General features: G+C 53.2%; 1 protein-coding gene across 11 annotated transcripts in view; it reads right to left on the minus strand.

Annotated features, from left to right (window-relative positions):
- Positions 1 to 720: 720 nt before the first annotated feature.
- Positions 721 to 22,439, minus strand: part of ADD1 (adducin 1) — an 84,953-nt gene continuing 63,234 nt past the window's right edge. For 2 of the 11 annotated variants that reach the window (XM_081073138.1, XM_081073139.1), the window contains exons 7-16: positions 21,007 to 21,150; positions 20,804 to 20,902; positions 19,926 to 20,102; positions 15,561 to 15,812; positions 12,972 to 13,073; positions 12,396 to 12,485; positions 11,607 to 11,699; positions 7,305 to 7,461; positions 4,726 to 4,824; positions 721 to 2,602 (exon numbers count right to left, since the gene is read on the minus strand). In XM_081073138.1, the coding sequence (XP_080929264.1) occupies positions 2,259 to 2,602; positions 4,726 to 4,824; positions 7,305 to 7,461; positions 11,607 to 11,699; positions 12,396 to 12,485; positions 12,972 to 13,073; positions 15,561 to 15,812; positions 19,926 to 20,102; positions 20,804 to 20,902; positions 21,007 to 21,150 (1,557 nt within the window). In that variant the 3' untranslated portion in view covers positions 721 to 2,258. Of the gene's footprint in view, positions 2,603 to 4,060; positions 4,098 to 4,725; positions 4,825 to 7,304; positions 7,462 to 11,606; positions 11,700 to 12,395; positions 12,486 to 12,971; positions 13,074 to 15,467; positions 15,813 to 19,925; positions 20,103 to 20,803; positions 20,903 to 21,006; positions 21,151 to 22,439 lie in introns of all 11 variants that reach the window. The other 9 variants (XM_081073133.1, XM_081073136.1, XM_081073140.1 and 6 more) reach the window with 7 other exon arrangements.

The raw sequence follows: 22,439 nt of genomic DNA on the forward strand, positions 1-22,439 counted from the left end.
CACATGGCGAGGGGAGGAAGTCAGATGCTGGCCCCTCCAAGATGGTTTGGCACAGGCCAGGTGACACCTGGGGTGTGCCCTACAGACTGGGGCAGGGGCCCCTCTGCTGGGCGGTCCCTGTCACAGATTGCAACCAGGCTGACTTCAGGGTCTGCTCAGACTGTAGAGGACACGGGGCTGTAAAGATGGCCTTGCCCAGAACCCCGGCCACCACTGTCAGTCCCCAGGCAGGAACAAGCTAGCACCAGGGCAGGCAGTTCTGGGTTAGAAGGTTCTCCCCACTCCAAAGCAACAAACGGTGTTTCATCAAGAAAGAAACAGGGCCGGCGCAGTGGCTCAGGTGGTTGGTTGTATTGCTGTGCTCCTAATACCGAGGTCACCAGTTCGATTCCCACATGGGCCACTGAGCTGCGCCCTCTACAGCTAAGATTGTGAACGGCTCTCCCTGGAGCTGGGCTGCCAGGGGGCTGCTGTGAGCGGCCAACCGACTGCCTCAGCCGGGGGAGCGCAGGGCTCAAATACCAGCGTGGGCCAGGGAGCTGCGTCCTACACAACTAGACTGAGAAACAACAGCTTGCCCCGGAGTGGGGTGGAGAGGAGGCAGGGGTGGGGGGGCAGACCCGCTTTGGGGTCTTTTTTAGGGATATGAGACAAACTTCTGTAAAGTTCTGTTGTAAAAGGACAAAGAAAAGGAATTAAAATGTAAAACTGCTTCCCAGGTTTAGACAAGAAAACTGCTTAAACAATTTTATTTGTGAGTAAACGTGTTACAATGAAAGACGGACGCAGGCCTGCCCTCCCAAGCCTGTGTCCATATATGCGACTACACTTCATGTTGTAATACAAAGAGTTAAAATAAACTACAAAAGTAAAATTAAATTCAATGCATATGTGGAGAAAAGGAAGGGACAAAGGAAGAGCCCGTGGTTAACTGAAGGACAGGATGATGGTGGGAACTTGAATATACCTTGGCGACAAAACGACACAGAAGAAAAGCAGCTTGCTTGTCAGTAAGCTCAAAGCAGTGGTCGGTGCCATGCAGCCAGCCTCAGGTCCTGCTTGGGTGTCCAGTCTGTGGGACCTGAGCCCTCGTCTTGCACCAGGTCCACCAAGGGCCCCGCCCCCTGCCCGGGGGGCCTGTCTTGGGGACAGGCAGGCTTGCCCGCACCTCCTCAGGCTGGCACTGGGCAGCTCCTAGAACGAGTCACCTCAGGGGTCCGTATGGCCACCTGCTAGTTCCCACTAAGCAGCTTTACGCTCTTTTCCAAAAATCTGAGTTAAGTGAAAATTCACACCGGTGAGGAAAGGAGAGCAAGTGAGGGCTCCGTGAGTGATGGGGGCACGATGTCAGGTGAGGACCACCAGGGCCAACTTCTGCCTTGAGCTACCCTTGATCAAAACCAGGGTATCTCAGGCTGAGTTAAGGGAAGAGTATATCCTTTTCAGTAGTGAAACGTCCCCCCGCACAGGTGAATGCTGTTCTACAGCAGTCTAAGGCAGCCCCTTGAGAAAACTAAAGCAAAAAGTGGCCCTCCACGTTCACAGTCAGAAAGATAGGGTGAACTACAAATCTGCTGAAAGAAAATTCTAGAAAGGATTCTTCCCCCTCCTGATGTACCTTCCCCATGACAGGAATCTAGAGAGCGCAGTGAGTGAGAAACTGAGCCCTGACGGGTTTTGGCCGCGGGTTAATCGGTGAGACCGTGCATAGGTTGCAGAGGGTGTCCAGCTCAGCCCCAACGCGCCTCTCGAAGGCCGGCATGGTGCCCTGGGCCCCTGGCAGGCACACGGGTGTTTTCACAGGGCTGAGGCTTTGTGTATGAAGAAAGTGCGATCACTGAGCAGGTAATGTCAGCAGGAAGCATCTGATTCAGTCACCTGAGGCCTTGGGGTCAAGGGGAGCCTAGCAAACAGCATGGGTCACTTCACGACAGGAGAGCAAGAAAGGTCCAGGGCATATCGGCAGGACTCTGACTGCCCAGCCAGACGGATGACTTAACGCCCCGAGGAGAGCGGGGCACGAGGAGCAGGCTGAGGGCGGCGGTGGGCGTGGGGACCAGGTCTCCCCCAGGACCTGAGGCCGAGGGCCCGGGGAGGGCCCCTGAGCGCACGTTAGCGCCATCCACGTGGGGCTGCTCATGGCGGGAGGGGAGCTCTAGCTACATGGAGGGGAGGGTTGTTTGCATTCCATCACACAAGAAGACAACACAGGACACAATCGGGGACAGTGGTGGCATCGGTCTGTGCGAGACGGGCCTTCAGCAGTCGCCTTTCTTCTTACTCTTCTTCAGGAAGGAGGGGGTGCGGAATTTCTTCTTCTTCTTGGATGGGGACTTGCCTGGAGACCCATCGCTGCCGGGGTCATCGGCAGCTGGGGAGGCGGCCTCTTCAGCCACTTGGGCTGGGGCTGGCTCGGGGCTGGCCACTGTGGGGGACCTGGTGGGGTTTAGAGGGCCACGGGCTTCACAAAGGCCGTCTTCCTCCTTCTCCGATGTCGGGAAGCCAAGCGCTTCTGAAGGCTCATCAGGGGACAGGTCAGGGAGAGTTGGCTTAAAAGTGGCGGCCTCACTGTCGTCTCCAGAAGTGGGCTCCGGCGGCAGGTCTGGTGGGCGGGCGGGAGAGACGGCGTTAAAGGCACCTGCCCAGGCCCCAAAGCGGGGGCCTTCTGGGAGGCCATGCCCTGCACAGAAATTGCCACTGACAGAAACTGCACAGAACAGTACTGACTGCAGGGTTTTACCAAAATGAGAATAAGAAACTGTAAGTCAGCTCCACTCTAACGGGAGGCTGGATGTGGCCCATCGCACACCAGACTCCATGGTGGTGGGTTTAGCTTCTCCTCCTGGAAGCTGCTGACAAAAGCGGGCTCAGTCCCAATGCCTCCGTCCCCAGAGTGGTCAAGGCAAGTGGGGAACATTTTTGGGGTAAATGGTCTGCATTAAACTCTTGAAACGAGGTTTGCTCTAGAACCCTAAGAGCATGTACTAGAAGTCCTGAAATTAAGACTAAATTTGGGTCCACAACACCTGGTCTCCCCAAAGAAAAAACCATGGAAAACAACAGCATCCTATGCAAAACCATGAGGTAATTCCCAAACCCACGTGCAACATCAACAGCAAACAAATCAAAGCCACGTCAGGAGAATTAATGAAAGGTAAGGTGATGCAATGTAAGGTAAGGGATAGGAGCAAAAATCAAGCCATGTAACAATCTGAACGTGGAAACAAAAAGAACACAATGTAATGTCTTAACAGCCGGAGGGCTGGTTTGCAGTGAAGGTTCCCATCACCAGAGTCACACTGACCAGGGAAACCAATTTTGCAGACTTTTAAAAACAGCCTAGAAAGTTACAAGCGACAGCAGATTAGGGTTTAGTACTTAAGGTGAGGTAGACATCGGGAGGTGATGGCACTGACCCAACACGACTTAGCGCTCGGCTCTGGGAGGCCGGCTCGCCCACCCCGCAGGAGGAAGTTAGGGGTCCTTCTTTGAAGCATGCAGAAGCTACCTGTGGACGCTTGGGGAAACTTCATCATTGGGCCAAATGTCACATTGAAAAATAGTGCCAATGTCACTCTTCTGCTCGACTCAAATTAAGCTCAAGCACTGAGTTGAAGCAAAGGTCCAAACCCATTCAGCCCCCATGCAGCAGGTGGCAAAATCCCACTGGGCCCGAGCCGAGCCTGGATCTGGGTCTCCCCACCCCGCGATCACGAGTCTTGAGAAGGCTGACAGGACAAACATGCTCTCTGGAACTTTCGGGACCCACAGGGCTCTGAAAGCCACCCCCTTGGTCCGTGGGAGCCCTGAGGGCAGACTGCCCACCACACAGCTCTCTGGTGACCGAGCCCCTCCCAGGAAGGCCACTGCCCAGAATGGAGGAACTGGGTACAAAGGCGGGGGGTGGGCAGCCCTCTGTTTTTATTCTGAAAAAACAGAAAACAAAACGTAACAAGAAACAAAGAGGCGGGAGAATGAGGCCAAGCGCGGGGAGCTGGGGTTGGGCAGCACAGGGCCAGGCGCGGTACTCACAGGGGTAACAGGAAGGCGCGGTACTTACTATGGTAACAGGTACTCGTTAGCACATCCACCTCCCGCTGGCAACGCAGCCACAAGAAGAGAAAAGCACAAGTACAGTCACAGCCACTGGGTTACAGAAGGAGAATGGCCGGGCCATTCTTGTGGACACAGTGGGGTGGGAGGTGAGCCACAGGCTCCCAACAGACAGGGGAAGCGCGACGTACAAGACCCAGGGACAGACACGCAAGCCATACACCACAGACACGCACTGCATGGTCTGACAGGCCAGCGGAGGCCACGCTCTGCATGGACTGGTTGACGTGGCGAGTAGCCCAGACGCATGGAAGACGTTTCCGGAGGCGTAAACCCGAGCAGAGTGAGGTTTAGGAAATGTGCAAGCAGTGGGCGAAATCGACATAAGCGAAGGTGGGTTCCAACCCTGGACTACGGCCTCCCACCTCGTTGCGACATCTCAGTAACAAACCTGTTTTGCCTCAAGGTACGCAGGACAGAGCCCACACAGGAGCAGAGGGGGCCAGGGGAAGTCGGGTTTCCATGCAAATGCACACGTCCGTGTTAGTGCCACTTCAACTACTGCCACACACAGTCGCTCTCCTTCCACAAAAACACCAAGGTGCCCCACCCTCATCCCCATGGACGCCAGTCAACACAGGGCCATGCACTCGCCCCCACCCCCGAGCTCACCTTCCTCTAGCTTGACGGGGGTGCTGGGGGGAGTTTGGGGGGCGGCAGGGTGCTCCGGAGGAATGCTCTCTTTCTGCTCTCCGGTCCCATCCGAACTCTCTGTAGGTGAACACAAGGTAAGAAGAGCACGGTAAGGGGACACTGCCATGCGCCTTCACCCTCCTCGAGGGCAGGCAGCCCCCTGCCCTTCCCATCAGCTGCCTCAGGGAGAACAGGGCTTCCGAGAGTGCATCCAAGGGACTGAGAAGGGCTCACAGCCCCGCTGGCTCCTTCCTTTTCCGCATTCCTCCCCAAAAGAGGGGGTGAGGATCTGAATTTCAGAAAGATTTAACCAACTCTGGATATAAAATTAATTTCTATTCTTATTCCCAAAACAGTCTGCTGGAGCTGCCTCTGCAATACACTGGTGACGCCTGGCCTGGCCTCTGTCCCCTAGCAAGAAGGCCCTGGCTGTGTCGTCGTCCAGCCTCTCGTGCTGCTGAGCAGGCAGCCCTGGGTCCCCAGCACCTGCATTGCCTCGCCGCCTCACGGGACGATTTGTAAGCATTACTTAAGTTTTAGTTTTTTATGCAGAGCATTTTCTACCCGTAATTTAAACTTGGCAACTGCATATTTTCCTTTTCTAAAGTACAATATACTGATAAGGGCCAGGGGAAAAACTACAGGGACTACAACCCAGGATCCAGAAAGTTCCAAGTCTACCTCTCATCAGGGAAAAATACCCCAGTGTTATCCTGACTCCTTAACTCTCCTTCTGTCATGGAAACTTGTATATCACTAGCGTCGGATCACGACGGCCCATATTTTGAACAAGCTGCTCCCATCAGCAGGGCCTCTGAGCTGAGATGCATCCTGCCTCCCAAAGCCCCCAGGGCCTGCGGCGACTTCCCAGGAACCAGGTGTCTGTGCACAGTGGTCTTTCCACCTCCTGCCCGAGGCCCACGTTCCCCTCCTTGAGGTGTTCACCTTGGCAGCCAGCCGGAGTTTTACCTGCCGTACACCACCACCCCTCGCCCATGCCAAGGGCTCTCCTGGCAGGGTCCTGGCGGGCACTCCCACTCACAGAGCATGGGAACGGCTGTCCTATCCACTCACTGCCCTCCCAATGGGAGCCTCCCATGAACAGAAACTTGTGTCTTATAGATGAGATCAAAATAGAAGAAAGAAACCCAGGTCTCCCAGACACTGGGAGGGTCCGCTGCGAGGGGCACACGTACACTCACGTGTGCACAGGACTTGGGATGAGGCCACAGGCCCAACAGCTCTCTAGCTCTTACTCTGAGGCAAGCAGCGGCCGCCACGGCTCTCAGAGCTCTCTGCAGGGCGTGCGCCACTCACGGGAGACGATCGGAATCAGAGCTCGCTGTGCTGGCTGGGAAAGCGGGCTCACCTGAGCTGACTGATGTGCATGAGGCTTAATTTCAATGCACAGCTGGCAGAAAGTGACAGGCGGTGACAGTACAACACATACTGAAAAATAATTCAGTAAAACTTTTTTGCACAACTCAAATTTCAATCGCAGCTACGTAACGCATTTAGTTGGTCTAAAACAAGACTAAAAAATTTTAAACTGGGGCAAATCGGAGATTGTCCTAGAGCAGTTCCCAGGGCAACCGCCTTCGGCCCAGCAGGGTAATCGCCGTCCGGCACACTGTGTGTGGGCCGTCCCTTCGAGGAAGGCTGACTCCCAGGGGGCAAATGAGGAAGAAGTGTGGTCCCCGCTTCCAACATGAGGGGAAGCTTTGCGGCTGCAGCTCAACACCCTGCAGACGGCAGCGTAAGCCTCCTGGAGGGAGGACGTCTGTGTCCAGGGTCTTCCTGGGATGCACAACTTTGTTCTTGGGGACCCGCTTTGACTCTCTAACTGGTGGAAACAGGCCCGTCTCTCAGGGTTACTGTGAGGACTGGATGAAATACACGCAGGTGCAGCGTTCACGGCGCCTGGCAGTGTGACTGCTCAGAAATGATCTGTGAGTATTAATGAGAACGTACGAATCAAAGGAGGCCTTGCAGTGCAACTTTCAGAGAGAAGTCCTGCATGTGGCCAGGTGCTGCCTGACTTAAAATGCACGGAGACTGGCTTCCGCTGACCGTCCTGATGGCTGTCCCGATCACTCACTGCAGACGGCGGTCCCGCGGGAGGCAGGAGCACCGCCCACCACAGCCCGGACCTCCAGACGGCAGCGTGCCTGTGGGTGCTGCTGAGGCCACAGAGCCCCGGTCCCCCATCCCTTCTCCCCACTTTCATCACGTCTTCACAACCAGCCTCGTTTGGGTGGAGGCATTCAGGAGAGGGGTCCCACCCAGCGTGCCTTGCAACAGCACAGAGGACGACGTCTGTCTGGCAGCGGTTCCGTGGAGCTGTCCGACATCTCTCACGCAGGTACCGGTGGGTCCCCCCTAGCCAGAGCACTCACGAGCAGGTGTAACCATCTACTTCCTTTGGCACTCGCCTGAATGACTAGGGAGCAAATGTGCCCTGAGGGATATTCTGGCCTTAGCCAAACGCTGGGCTGGCTTTCTCTTCCGTGCGGGGAACCATTCTCATCAGCACCTACAGTCACCCCGGGAGCACTCACCTCCGGGGCCTTTCTGCTTCCGCTCTACCTCCCGGCGGTACTCCTCCAGCTCTCGGTCGGTGAGCGTGTTGAAGGGGTTGGGGCCTGCGGTGCTCACGATGACGTGCGGCTGGTACTCCTTCTCGATGATGGCCTTGGAGGCCGTCACCAGCTCCCCCTGCAGACAAAAAGGGCTGCCCAGTCTGCCGGAGCCCTGCCCTGGAAGGAGTCTCCCTCCTCCCAGGCCAGGCTGCAGGCAAGGCAGGGTGGGCCAGCTTTCCAGGACACACAGACACCTGACAAACAGCCCGGCATCACCTTAGGCCCTAGGCTGAGCTACAGCCTTCAGTGAGGGGACACAGAGAAACACAATTTCGATGCTACAAAATAAATGTCAGAGCAGGAAAGAACACTAGGAAAACCTGCAGGTTTTAGAAGCACCTCAGTGAGAATCCCATGTTCTCAATGACACAGATAAAAGAGGGGACTCTGTAAGCCAAGTACCCTCCTCACGACATCAGAAAATGTCACAGATTACAACACGCCTGTAAGGTAGCTCGGAGCTCTGCTTCCGTTCTAAGAGCACAGATACATCCTGTTCTTCTGACCCTGCAGAGTTTATGGTTACCTCTCAAGACACTGAGATAACAAAACGTTCCCAAAGCCCAGCACTTGTCTGAGGAATTTGGAAAACGGGGATTTGGAGACAGGCAAAGCAGAGAGCACTGCACAGCACAAAGGTGGCTCCCAGGCCATGCCCAGTCTTCCAGGAAGTAGCAGCTCCAGCTGGCCCGGGGGGGAGGGAGCCAGGCGGGCAGTGGGGGAGACACCCTACACTCACCTGCCCCAGCACGTGTCTGTGCCCCACAGCCTGGTTAGGCCCCAAACGCTCTGGGGTTCACTTTCGAGCAAGTTAACCAGAACTCACACACATTCCAGTGACTTAATGAGAGCTTCCAAAAACCAGTGAAAACAGGCGAATCTAAAATCCTTTCGATGCCAGGCCTGGTCCATCAGCACTTCCCTCAGTGAGGGTCCCAGCCATGTGCACAAGAGCAGAGCCAGACCGAGGCCTGGGGCACCTGGTGAGCGGTCCCTGTCCTGCGAGCTGGACACAGTGTCTGGAGCACTCACACCATGACTGACCAGTGACAGTGACACAGACCCCGGGGGAGAGAAGCAAAGGGACAGCTGGAATCGGCAACCTTGTTCGGAGCCTCGAGAGCTGAGATGACCCTCTTTTGACCACGCCTGACCCAGGGTCGATTGGTTTGTCATTCGGCAGCAGCCCTGGCGCCCCAAGACAGGGAATCGGATCCCCACCTGCCCCTCGGCAGCGCAGGGTCCGAGACAAGCCCCTCCTGTGCCCAGGCCTCCGTTTCACCACCCGAGAGGAGCCCGGTGGGCTGACAGCGGCTAAGGTCCCGAGGGTGCTGTCATTCTGTAGGTCTATAGCGACATGGAGAGCTGTGTTTGCATACGCGTATCACCGCCAGGGACACAGGAAGGCGATCCGGGGGCTGAGAAAAGTGCTCCAATTCACTTGAGTCAAATGATAAACTCAGCAAAGGAATAAAATATCAAGAACTGACTGCCACAGAGAGGCCCCATGGACAGGCAAGGGTGTCCCTGTGCCAGGACACCCGGACCTCCAGTGCCACAGAGCTGGTCCCCACCACCAGTGGCAAGGGCACGCTCCCTCCTCAGCGAGAGCCAAGCTGTCATCAAGACCAGCTCTGAACAGATCTGGGGACAGAGGGATCCTATTACTCTGGAGGTCAGGACGAAGAGCAACGCTTGAGATGCAGAGAGAAACAGGCCCCGTCTGGAGCAACCCGGGCTGAGAAATCAGGATGTGCAATGGCTGCTCCCTCCAGTGGGCCATGCGGAAGCTCCCGCTGCTTCTGTCACTTCTAGCTATGACCAGCTCTAAGCAAAACAGAAGCCTAATCATTACTTCTACACTGGACTAAGGCAGCTGGCGTGGAATGAAGCTGTGCAACCCTGGGCTGGTGACCTGACCTCTCTGAGCTTCAGGTTTTCATCTGTAACTCCCACACAGATTTGAATGTGCTTTCTCAGTGCTGGGCCACACACACCCCAGGTGCTCAACACCAAGCACACAGAGTGAGTCCGCAAGGTGGGCCTGCCTCCCGTTTCTATCATGCAAGGGTGGCAGCGGGACACGCGCGGCCTGAGTGACAGGTGCAGCAGGACAGGGAAGTTTGGGTTGCACAAATGGGACAGCAGAGTTCCTCCCTGCACTGGACCGCTCTCAGCATAAACTTCCACACACTAGTCCCTAACAACTCAACTCACTGGTAACAAAATCCAGCAGGTGGCCAGAATGACTTCCGGTCTCACTCTGGCATGCGTGATGCCAAGTCCAGACAGCCTTGGCTGGGCTTCTGTGCCCTCTGGCACTGGAGCTCGGGTGTGGCGGACGACTTGCTACCCCCTCTTCTGGCAGAAAACAACACCTGCTTTGTGTCGACGGCCACCAGTCAGAGAGTTGGAAACAAAGGGAAGTCCTTCCAGAAAAGCCCAGCTTCCTCGGTTCCTAATAGCCACCCTCAGGTTCTCAAACGGGAAGCAAATATGCACACACCTGCCTTACTGGAAAGAGGGCGTCTATAGGGCATGAACAGTCCTTTCACCTGGTCAAGGAGAAACGTAAGCTGCCAGGAGAAGTGACACCTTCCAGAAGCAGCCCTGTCCTCTCTGCTTCAAGGTCCACACACAACGACGTGGGACAGCCCCAGGGAAGGACATCAGAGGCACGAAAGCACATTCTCCCATTAAGTAAAATATGCTGTGTCGGTGGGAAAAAGACCAAGGTGCAAACGTGAGCACCCGAAAGAAGGCGTGGGGCGGACTACCAAGTCTGGAACAGGAAGCCATGGAAGGGGTGTCTCCTCAACAGAGCTCTGGGCTCGGTGACCAGCGGCCTCCTCTGCTAATCCCACCTGGAAACCCCCTCACAGAGTCTCACCTGCTGTTTGCACTTGGGGAGGACTCGGGACTCACCAGGAATCCCCCTCCTAGAGCCCCGACCCACCAGCCAGGCAGGGAGGGGGCCCCCGTCTACACTTCCAGCAGTATTCACACCCAGGTCTGAGCAGTGGACAGAGCAAACTAAAACTGTCTGGATGAGCAACTGGCCAGAACGGCGCCCCCCAGTACAGCTAAGCAGTCTGCCCTCGAGGCAGTCCAACAAGGTACAGCCAGAGCCTGGACCCGCCAGCTGAGGGCCCAGTGGACTCAACGCACCTTCACACACCTGAGACAAAGAATCAGGAGCTAACAGGACCACAAGGGTTAGGCCCAAAGTACCGAAACATGAAAACCAAGGTGACAGACGCAAGAGTACATCTTTCTCTGAGAAGTTCCTCCAAGCACAAAGCTGGAAGTACATCGTAAGGACAAGGGAAAACAAGACTCGCTGAATGAACACATAAATATGTAAAACAATGTCCTCAGCGGGGATGCCCGGCAGGAATACAGAATATTCTCTACATCTCTGGCAACTGGAACATCGATAAGATGGTACTTGTACCTTCCTGGAGGTGTACCAACCGAAAGGGACAGAGCCTGAACATATCCTCATAACTGAGCCTGAGCCTGCCGTCTGCCCTCTGCCCTGGCGCCAGGTCCGCACATGGGCGCCTGACAGCTCAGAGCGGGTCTACACCAGACAGGTTCCCCACGTGTGCAGTAGCACACATTACGTTAGGTATGCGTGTACACAGAGAAACTATAATTTAGGGTTTCAAATTTTCATGTCTTTTTCTTCCTTGCAACATTAAAAAAAAAAATCTAGGTTTCTTTTAAAAGGTAAAAGTAAAGCATTTCATCACCAAGGGCTGACAAAGACTGTCTGCTTTGTTTCCCATTCCTCTGAAATGACATGTCAATCATACAGCCTCCAAATGCCACAGTCCTTACATTTATAGTCACAGCTAAGCAAGCAAAGGAACAAAGTGACAAGGGAACACTGCCACTGCTCAGTCTGCCCCCGAGCCTTCTGCAATCGGCATCATGTAACAAACTCCCCAAACCCCAAACCCGTACTAACCAAAATCCATGCAGAACTGCAGGAACGCAGCTAACACTGGCCACTTAACCACAACGCAGAAGGCTGACCATCGTGAAATGATCTCATAGCAAATGTGTTAATTCAAGAACAGAGCAGGCAGAACAGAACCTTCTGTCCAGTCTCAGGAATAATTTAAAGACCGGCTCACAGCCACTTTGGTACCTAAGACAATGCCTAGCGAGCAGACAGGTGAGGGACGGCAGGTAGAAGGGCAGGGCAGTGAGTACCTTTCTAACAGAGACAGACTTAGCAGGACTAAAGGTCTGCTCTGGGAGCTCGAGCCCTTCGATTGTCTCCGTACAGTCAGACAGGGGGGCGTCCTGCAACAGTAAACTGAGTCAGCAGAGCCCACCAGGCCCAGCTTTGAAGTCCCAACGAGCGCACAGGATGGAGCCGGCAGAGCATGCAGCAGAGACGGCCGGCACAGTGGACACAGCGGTGCCAGGTGCTACGTGCAAACACGAGCACAGAACCGTGGCTGGCCAAGTTCAGGAAGGCGGTGACAATCACCTGCCCTGCAGTCGTGTGGGAGGTTTCTGAGGTAACTACTTACACGATTACCTTCCACGTGCCATGAGGCACATCCTTTCTGAGCAAGGGGAAATGAGGAGCACGTTTACAGGTACCTCTGCGACCACTTTGCCCCAGCAGCATGCCGTCGCAGGAAGTGACACGTACAAGAATGAAGGCCACTGACCCCGCCCTCTCCTAGCACTGCGTCCGCCCCTCAGACCGGGCGAAGCTACCCCAAAGCAGCCCTCACAGGCATGCAGTGATGGGGCCAGGCTGGAGGGGACGCGGCCCTGGGGGTGCGCACATGGCCTAACTCGAGGAAAAGGGGCTGAGTTCTTATCATGGAGACTTTGAATAAAGACAACCAGTTGCTGAGAAAGAACACTTACCTCATCGAGCCATTCTCTCCCCACTTAACTTGGGAGTTAACGGCCAAATAACTTGGGAGTGGACGGCCATTCGAGCCCCCATTCACTAATGTCAGAGACCTTCTGAGCTCTCACCTGAACGAGGCTCCTGTCCATCATTACACCACACAAAACCTGCGACTGGGGGCCGGCTGTCTTAATGTCCTGCAAGTTCTGCTCCCGGATCTGAGGATGGCAAGAAGGACAGACACTCATCGACAGCACAGGATGCCCGGCTGGGACAGCTGAGTCAGAGCCAGGCCCAGCCACGAGCTAGCTGCACAGAGCTCTGCCCTGCCCTGCCCACTGGGGCCGTGTGACCCCCCAGCCGATGGGGTGGTGCTGGTCCCGCCGCTCAGTAATGCAAGGGCCTCGGGTCGGAGAACTTGTCCCTACACTCTGCACCTCTAGGTGACTTGGGCAAACACTCACCCGAGGGCAAACATCCCCTGTGAGCCAGTCTTGGGGAGGGGGAAAGGGGGCGTGTCTCATGTGCTGGTACAGCAACAGTCACGACTCCCACTGAAGCCGGAAAGGCGGCTTCCCGTGCGGCTCTGCCCTGTGAGCCAACAGCAGCCCCGCACAGTCTGCGGCTGGCACGTCACTGTGCGAGCAGCAGCAGCACGAGCACCCTGCCCTCCTGCTCACGAGGTCCCAGCAGGCGGTATGCACCTTGTTCCTTGTCTCCTGGACTTCCTTGGGGTTCGTGTTCAGCGGGACGAACAGGTTGGGGACAGCAGAGGTGGAGGTCCTGTGTCCGTCCTCTCTCATCCACTGTAATATCAACAACAGTTGAAAAGTCAGAAGCATGGTGACAAGGGACACCACAGCATCAATCTGTCCAACTTATCTCACAGCTGGTCATGCACTGAACGTCACAGAGAATGAACCAATGACCACACTCCTGCCGTGCCCCTGCGATGGTCAGGTCCGGCGGGCATGTCCCAACAGAAGCCAGAAATGGTGGAAGCCAGGCTCGTGACTGTGCAGCAAGGGCCACTGAGACAGCCCGGCTGGAATCTAGGGCACGACGCAGGCTGACGACGAGCTATGCCCCCGTCACTCCCGAGGACTCAGCCTGGGGACCCTTCAGAGCACATTGGTTCACCGCTCTGAGAGTTGTCATCAACACCAAAGCCAGCTGGAAGCATGAGATGACAGGATCATGGAAAGCGATGTGATGTGCTACCCAGACGTAGGCACGGACTTGGCACTGTGAGGCGAGAGTGGGCATCACCAAAGTTTGGCATGAAAACAAACTACAGCATCAGAGTGCACTGTTTGCGTAGCTGTTTCAACCCAAGAAAATCACTGTATGAACGCTTACACAGCAGCTACCTGGGAAGTTTGGTGATGTCGAATATTTTATATAACGTAGTACATCTGAGGGTTACAAAAATATCCCAAACAAACTTGAAGCGCTTTATGAGTTCTTATCAGAAGGCTGTTTTAGATATCGTCAGCACACTGCACCTTTCACACTGTTTTTTGGCTCTCCAATCAATATGAGATTTTTAATTGAGTTCTAATTCTTAGGCACGAGCAGGCACTGAACATTAAAACAAGCCGACCTTAGAGAGCAAATGTGCTTTTCAGAATATTTTCAAGAGGCAATAAGGTAGCCGTAAACCATAGATTGGAAAGAAAGCAACAAAAGTGGCAAAGGCTTAGGCACGCGAAGGAGAGCGGGGTGGGCTTGAGCTGCGAGGTACTCACTGATGGTTATCTTCCCAGAGAAAGTAACTCCAGCTTTTTATAAAAATAATTTTTAGTCAAAACATGAAAACCGCCACCTGTGAAGCTTGAACACGTTTGAAAACATAACAACAAGGACTGTGAGTTAAGTACCAACCTGCGAACACCACTCGGGCTCTGCGTCACTCCGGAACCAGAAACAAACGCAAACATCTGGCAAGGTCTGCCCTCCCCCACACACTGACTAACGCCACGCTAAGAGTGAACAGAGCGCCAAGCCCCGCTGCGCACATTCCGACACCCAGTCACCATGCTCAGTGTGGTGCCCTGATGTCCCCAGCACAGGTCCACCCCCTTTAGTAAGTGAAAGAAAGAGAAACGAAACAAACAACATGAAGGAAGCAAAAAGGGGCGAGCGGTAGGTATAGAGGGAAAGAGAAAGGGGCGGGAGGGCAGGGAGGAGGGAGGAGGAAGAGGAGGGCGGGCTCAAACAGAGGGCCTGCCGCGGCCCTGCCCCTGCGCAGCTCAGGAGCTCAGAGGCTCTCTCACCCACTGTGCGCCAGGAAGACACCAGAAGCCCCGGGAGGACAGAGCTTCTCTCCCTTAAGCAAATCTATAAGGTAAAAGCACTGTTATAAGGGAACAGGAGCCCCACTTGCTCACTTGGTGCCACTGCCTCAGGACACCGAGCCTCATTTCGCCTGCACTCCACTGCTAGTCATGCAGAGGTGGGTCTGGCCCAGCTGCCCCCTCACGAGACTCCACTGCAGGACCCTCTCCTACCCCACAGTGCAGGAGCCAGGGGACTGTCACGGGCTCGACGGCTGAGCACCAGGCCACAGCCCCTATCACTGGTGCCTGCAGGTGGCCCGCACTGCACTTGGGTCATGCCGCACCCAGCAGGAGTCAGGGGACTCGGCACGATGGCGTCTACTCACATGCAACAGTCCATGCAGGAGGCAGCTGCCGAGAGCGTTCGGAGGCTTTGGGACAGAAGCAGGGAGGAGGCTGACGAGGGAGGACCAGGGCCAGCTGAGAAGGTGCCCGGGAGCCCAGAGGGAAAACTGCTTAAGGACACACTCAAGACTTCAAGGAGCAGACTTCCGTGACTTACTGGAACCAGTGGCGTTGACAGCACTGAACAAACTGGTTACAACGGGACTAGCTTTCGTGCAGGAGGTATGAAGATTCCTCACACACGATTTGGATTCAATGACAGCCCCCACTCTGCGAGTTCCTCAGTACTCCTGCTACGTGCGCAGCTGTAACGCTGCGGCACTGGAGAGGTGCAATGTCACTAAGCAGTTGAGAGCAAACAGCGTTTACGTGGGTGATGGCCGGCGCACAAAGGGCTTTGGGGCCCAGCTAACGGTTACGGGGGGTCAGAAGGGCGGGGTTCCCAAAGCCTCCGAAGCCCCCGCTGCCCGACTTGCTCTACATCATCTAACTATGAACAGTAAGGTAGGCACAGACCAAGCAGTTGGTAATACAGCTTGGCACGCAGACACCGGACGAGAGAGACTGCAGCAAGGGTTTCACGTGATCGTGTGTAATGTTCGTCCACACCTTAGTCTTCGACTTGGGGCTGCTTCCATTCTGCCCTTCCTCAGAGGCCTCGTCACCACGGCCAGAGTTCAGCCACCTTGTCTTCTCGCGTTGCTGCTTCTGAAAACTGTGTCTGAGAGGGGAGCCAGGGCCCGAATCAGCGTCACTGGCAAAGGAGTAGCCTGTGACACTAGCAGGAACCTCCACCTCGCTGTACTTTTTAGACTTCTCTCTCAGAGCAGGGTATCGGTAAGGGTAGCCGGTTCTGTAACCCTAGGGGCCAAAGGAGTGAAAAACAGTCAATATTCCAGGTCTCCAAACAGAGCTCCACTTTGGGAAATCGTGTGCAGACACCTACAGAAGCCACACACATGACACCCTACGACTCAGCAATTCTGCTCCTTGGCATGTGCCCGACAGAAATCCAAGTATGTTCGCCAAAACCCAGGCACTGGAATGCTGACAGCAGCACTCTTCCCAACAGCCCCGGCAGGAAACACGGCGAAGTCCGTCACCGGTAGGATGGATAGCTGGGGTAGAGTCACAGAACAGACACGACACAGCCCAGGGACGCATCCTCTATCACTAGGGACACGAGGACGAATCTCACAATCGAGCACAAAAGGCACGAAAGAGGCAAAGCCAACCTCTGCTGTGAGAAGCCAGGACAGTGGTCACCCTTGGGACGGGCTAAGTGACTGAAAGGGGATGGGGCTTTGGAGGGGCTGGGGGTTTGATCTGGGGGCTGGTTCTGTGTGTTCACTTTTTAAAAACTAATAAACTGAATATGTACACAGGTGCAGTGCACCTCTCCAGTTTATTATATTTCAACAAAAAGTTCGAATTTTTTTTAAAAAAAAACAGGGCTTACTTGCGGCTGGCTATATACAGGTTATATTAACCAACCCAGTTAATTTTTTTCTTTAACCTTTCAAGTCACAGTTTACATACCATGATAATCTTTAGGGAAGACCAAACAAGTACACCTCATGACACCCAGTTCTTGGCAAACTTACTTCACCGCTGACTGACAACATTCAAGTTCAACCTCCCACTCTGCCTCAAAACCAGCTACTAACTGTGCTTTATAACACACGTCCCACTCACGCCTCTGCGACGGCCCGACAGCGCGCAGCCGCCGTGCTGAGCCAGCCTGTCTGCTCATCGCCCCCAGGCAGGGCCTCCAAGGCAGGGACGGTGTCTTACTCGTCCCTCCTACTCAGTGCTCAGCACTTGGCGGGTGCTGCACACAGACTTCAGGGTGGCCCCATGGTAGCCACCCCCTGTAATGCCCTGCCCCCTGGAATTTCTAACCAATGGAATTCAGCAAAGCGGACAGGATGGATTACGTGTGTAGCGCCAATCCTGAGTCTGCCTATTGCTGGCTCTGAAGAGGCAAGCCGCCATGACTGCCACAGCTGTGAGAAAACGGCCTCTGCCCGTAGCCTGAGAGCGCCTTCGGAGGAGACCCCAGGCAGGGCCTGGGAGAGCCTGAGCGAGGATCGAGCTCATCTGGGCCCGCACTCCTGACCTGACACGTCAGTCACAGCGCCTCCCAGGGAAATGACAAGAGAATTACGACTTGAAAGGATCACACGCGGCTGGTCATGTAAGAGAGTCGTGGTCAGCGCCCTGTTTGCCGGGTACTTCACAAACATCCCCATTCTTCTCAGCCTAGTAACCCTCTCACTGCTCTGGGTCCTTCTCTTCTTTGGGGGCCACCTTTATTACCAACCATTCCTTTAATACATTTAAAAAAGGATGGTACTGATGGCCGGTTGGCTCAGTTGGTTGGAGCGTAGTGCTCATAACACCAACGTCACGGGTTCGATTCCCACATGGGCCAGCGAGCTGCACCCTCTACAATTAGATTGAAAACGACTTGACTTGGAGCTGATGGGTCCTGGAAAAACACACTGTTCCCCAATATTCCCCAATGAAAATTAAAAAACAAAAACGAATGGTACTAATCCCTGGAGTTTGTTTTTTTCATAACTGCCTCAGAAAGTTAGGTAAATGTCTGTCTGCACTGGCCATTTTTCCATTTATGAGCATGCTTTGTTGAGGAATAATAAAAGATAACGACTCAGCTATAAGAAGACTGTGTTCAAGAAAAGACAGTTCTTATTAATTCAAGTTTCCTCTTGCTCAGAGAGCCAGGACTTGAGTAATCTCCCTGACTTCAGGATAAACCACCCAGGACTTCTTCACAAAATTTTCCTGACAGAGTCTGGGTTTTTCTTTCTTCTTCCCCTTTAAATGCTGTCAAACCAAAATCAGAGGCAGCACTCAGACTTACTATATGGCTTATAGTTAAAACGGATCCATTCCTTCCCTGAGATGCTGGAATTAAGTAAATCTCAATTTTGTGGGAAACAATTGAGCGTTTCTGTGTATGTTCAAATGAAGTCTCTCTCGTGGTGTGAGAATCTCCAACCATTCTCTACTCAATTAGCGAACACACATGGCTAATCAGAATGCTAATTAAAACATGGACCATGACCAGTGCCACTGTCCAGTTTATTTCTTATAAACGACACGACCTTCTAACATTAAAATGATACTAATAACCTGTGCACATTAGGGACACTGAATCAAATACCTTTGTCGTAGCAACCTTTCTTCCTTCAGCTTCCTCCCCTACTGAATTAAGAGTTACCGCCTAATTCTAACTCATCCCTCTCCTTCTAGAACATACTGAGTGCACACGATGGGGTGGGCTGCTTTTCTTGATTCTTATTCCTCTCCCCTATTCCCCACTTGACTTTTAGGTGCAAGAGTCATGAAACGTCAAAGATTTGCCAGGAGGAGAGAAGGAGGGCTGTAAGACTAGTCCACCCAGCGCTCGTCACCTTGTTGGACCTCCATGGAAATGTGACTCCCGACGTTGACATCGGGGCCACCGCTGCCCCTCTCAAACCTTCTCGGGCTGTGTCTTTCCTGAGGTTGAACCACCCTGTTCTGCCCCTAACTCCATCCGCTTCTTCCCCCTTCTTGATGAGCTCTGTTTCTCTGCCTGCTTGGCAGAGCCTGGCACAAACCCTGTGTCTGCCCCTGAGCTTCCATCACGGTGTCAGGACACAGGTCACAGGTGCGGGCTGCATGTCCCTGACTAGGATGAGTCCTTGCTGGCCAGAACTGTGCCCTGTTCACGGCTACAGGCTCAAGGGCAGTCAGTCAGTTAATGTAATCCATCTCTACTGAGCACGTGAACTCGGAAGTTATGGAACATTCTGCTTCCTGCTCCCTCACTGATCAAATCTGCTCCTGTAGATACTCAGCCCCTGAGGACACTTACGACAGGCACTCTGAATCAGGTCTATGAATTCTTTTTGTTCCAAAATCTTCAGGCAAGTTTAACTTCCTGCCTCCTGCAGCCACCCATCCCATGAATGAGCTGCTCCAACAGTCAGGAGGTCCTCGTGCCCCCTCTCTGCAGCACCCAGCACAGCCACACAATGCCCAGGAGCCCAGCCCTGCACCAGCCTCCTCTGCCGCCCACTCCCGTCAGCTCAGGCAGCGGTAGGACGTCCTCTGGAAGCCCATGTAGAGGTGTGACAGTGAGGTGTGAAAGGGCCCATACAGAGTCGCCTGTCTTATGACATAGTCGCCTGGACCCTGAGAGCCTTGTTCTGACATTTACAGAACCTGGTAAGTCAGAGAAGGATCAGACAGGCTGTCTCCATCTCCCTCTCACTGTGTCTTCAGTTGTATGCTGCCTGTGCCGCACACACCTTACTTCTCCCAACTCAGCCTGTCGAGACCCTATCTATTCTCTGAGGTCTTTTCCAAGGGCCACCTTCTACATGAAGCTCTCCCTGGTCCCCGAGAAGCACAGAGTCTCTCACTGAGCCCCCGACGCCGACCACGCCCCACCATGTACTACTGCGGTTTCCCCACTCCGCTGGAAGCCCCACCATCCCAGCTCGTGCGTGCTGGGCTCCGTGTCCCTACAGGAAGGATGAGGGTCTCCCACACAGGATGTCGACAGCAGGTGTCTGTGAACCCCAGGACTCAGCCCCAGGAGCCAGACTTAGCATTAACATTTGGCCGACTGGCAGAAAGGCGCCTGGAAAGCATGTGTGGGATGATGGGTGCTGAGCCAACCCCGGAGCAGACCAGTCTCGTGCTCTTGTCCCCATGGAGGCCAAACAAGACTACCTTGAAAAACAAAGCACGACAAGAATGCCTCAGCTCTGTATCTTATCGCGTGCAAGCCTAGAAGTTACCCTGGCCTGGTGCTGCTTCAGGATGCTGCTCAAGGTGAAAGCGCTCAGACACTGCACTCAGACAGCAACTGCACAGCACACTTCACCTGCTCTAACACGCCAACATTTGTGCGCTATGAATGAAGCCCTCATCACTGAGTGGTAGCGCGACTCTTACCAGGTTATCAAGCATCCGCATGAGGGCTTCAAACTCCTGCTCGCCGATCAGCCACTTGGGAGGTGACACAGTGCCTTCGCCCGCTGGGGAGTCAGGGGACCGGGCTCTGGCTTTGTACTTCCCAGGATCCAGGAGCACTAAGTTGTCTGGCCCTCCAGCACTGGCCAGGGTTCGAACCTTTTCCAAAACAAATGAACGCTATAGTTTGAGCTTCTTACTGACAGCAATGGGGTCGGGCGACTATGAGAGACCATTTACACAGGAATGTACAAGGCTTCAAAGGGAACCAAACTGCTGAGTGGAAGAACAAATAACAGGGTGGGCAGTGACTGACTCATCACCAAGTTCTTTTTAGAAGTTATTTCAGAAGTTCTTTTCTCTTCAGCATGACAAACACATTGGGCACCCACTTGGAGGAGAAATGGAAAACAAAGCGCCTGTGGAGACCGTGTGAGGCAGACTGGGGACGGCACTACCGCAGACACAAGTCTGGGTGACAGCGGGGAGCACAGAAATGCGGGCTCCGCAGACTGGCTGAAGGGGCACTCTGTCGCGCTCTGCACCTGAGTGCCACAAGGGTCAAATGAAATGACACGTGATCACACATGCCAAGCACCTGGTCCTGGGGTGGGCACACACGAGTACTCCATAAGTGGTAGTGGCTTATGTATTTTGAAAACTAAAAATTTACAAACAAAAGGCCCAGTAATCATTTCTCCACCTAACCCATGAAATGGCACTTGCCCTGGTCAATTTCTAGATTCCTGAGCTCGTACTTGGCACAGAGGTGGCTCAGAGACACACCCTGCGAAACCAGTATCACCAGTGTGGGCACTCCGCTCCCCGTAAACCCTCTGCAGCCGCGGGACACTACCCACCTGAATCTCACACGCGACCACCAGGTTGCGGATGTAGTAAAAAGCCTCCTCCACGCTCTCGCCGACAGACACGAGCCCATGATTCCGGAGAATAAGGACCTGAGGGGACAGCACAGCTCCATGATGATAGGCAAGAAAATGGCTACTTCCACTGTTTTCTTCTTCCCGCTATGATTTAAACATCAGATTACATGCCTACTGACCTTGCTTTTGGGCCCCAAATTTTTCTGAATTAAAACTTTTTCCTCCTCATCAACCAGAATCCCATGATAATCATGATAAGCCACTTCTCCGAGGGAAAGGGCCTCCGGGGAGATTGGCAAGAGGCCACATTTCATCGCAGAGACCTAGAGAACAAGCGGTCACCATGAATGCGGGCAAATCAAGATTCACACATTGACAGATGACGTGGTAAATTATTTCCTCAAAAAAATACAAAAGGGAACAGATTTTATTTTGTTCTCAGAAATAAATGACCCCATGAACTTAAGACAAATTTTACTTCTGGGGGCTTAGTCTCACTCTGTAGTTAAAAATCAAAACTATCATTAAGCTGGTGGAGCGTCAGAAGAAATTCCACATCTTTCTGGATTTCTCCCACACTGCCTAGAAACACTACTGATTAGCTGAGCCTTGAAGCTAATGCCATGAGAGACAATGGCTTCCTCTGAAGGAGTCATGACATCGCAAAGAGAGGGTTTGAAATGCTGTAAGGTTTTTGTGTACTTTTCATCTTGGGTTGTAGGTGGGGCTGAAACACCTGAAAATTAGATAAAAGCAAATTTATAAAAGTTAAGGATAATTATACTGTACACTTTCTCTACATTTAAGTAAAAACTCTAAGTGTTCATATAGCCCTTAAGATTCCCAAACTGACTTCAGAATTCACTAATTTTGAAGGTCCTCTACCCAGAGTAACAGGCTCCAAAGATTCAAATAATATCTATAGGTGGTAACAATTCCACAGAGAAAAGTTAATCTAAAAAGACAATACCACAAAAAAGGCAATCCTGTATTTAATTCCTTTCATAGTATCAGCTATAAGAAATTTCCTTACCAAGTAAACTTATCTGGATAATTCTTAAGACAAACTACATGGTCTGTAATTTGTTTGTAACCATATTTTCAAAGGTACCACAAATGGTTCTTTAAAATGCATGGGATTTTTTTTCCTTCTGCATGATATTTTTGTAGTTAGAAGATCATGTACACTTTTAGGAAAAAAATTATAGCATTCAGAGAATGCTGTATCTAATAAAACTTTGATGTTGACATCAAGAAACACATCTTCAAGTAAAATAAACAAACCAGATCTATAATTCCTCCAAAAAAAATCAATATGCATGACATTCAAACATCAAGAAAGATTAAAATTCAGCATTACTGATCAATGAGGTCATCTGTTCTACAAATAAGCCCATGCAGTCATTAAAGTATAAAACTGGTGACACAGTTCTAGAGTGTTACACTTTCACGTGCCTGTACCAGCAACCACAATGTGCATTCTCACACTGAGAGGAGGTCTGGGCTTTGTTAGGGTGCCCTTGGTGGTGGGCTGGGGTGCACTCCTGGGAGCTCGAGGCTTGGAGGCCAGCTCTCCTAACAGCCTGCAGTTCTGGTGCCCTCTTACCCAACT

The sequence above is a fragment of the Rhinolophus hipposideros genome (genome assembly GCF_964194185.1).
Source record: "Rhinolophus hipposideros genome assembly, chromosome: 1".
Classification (NCBI taxonomy): Eukaryota; Metazoa; Chordata; class Mammalia; order Chiroptera; family Rhinolophidae; genus Rhinolophus; species Rhinolophus hipposideros.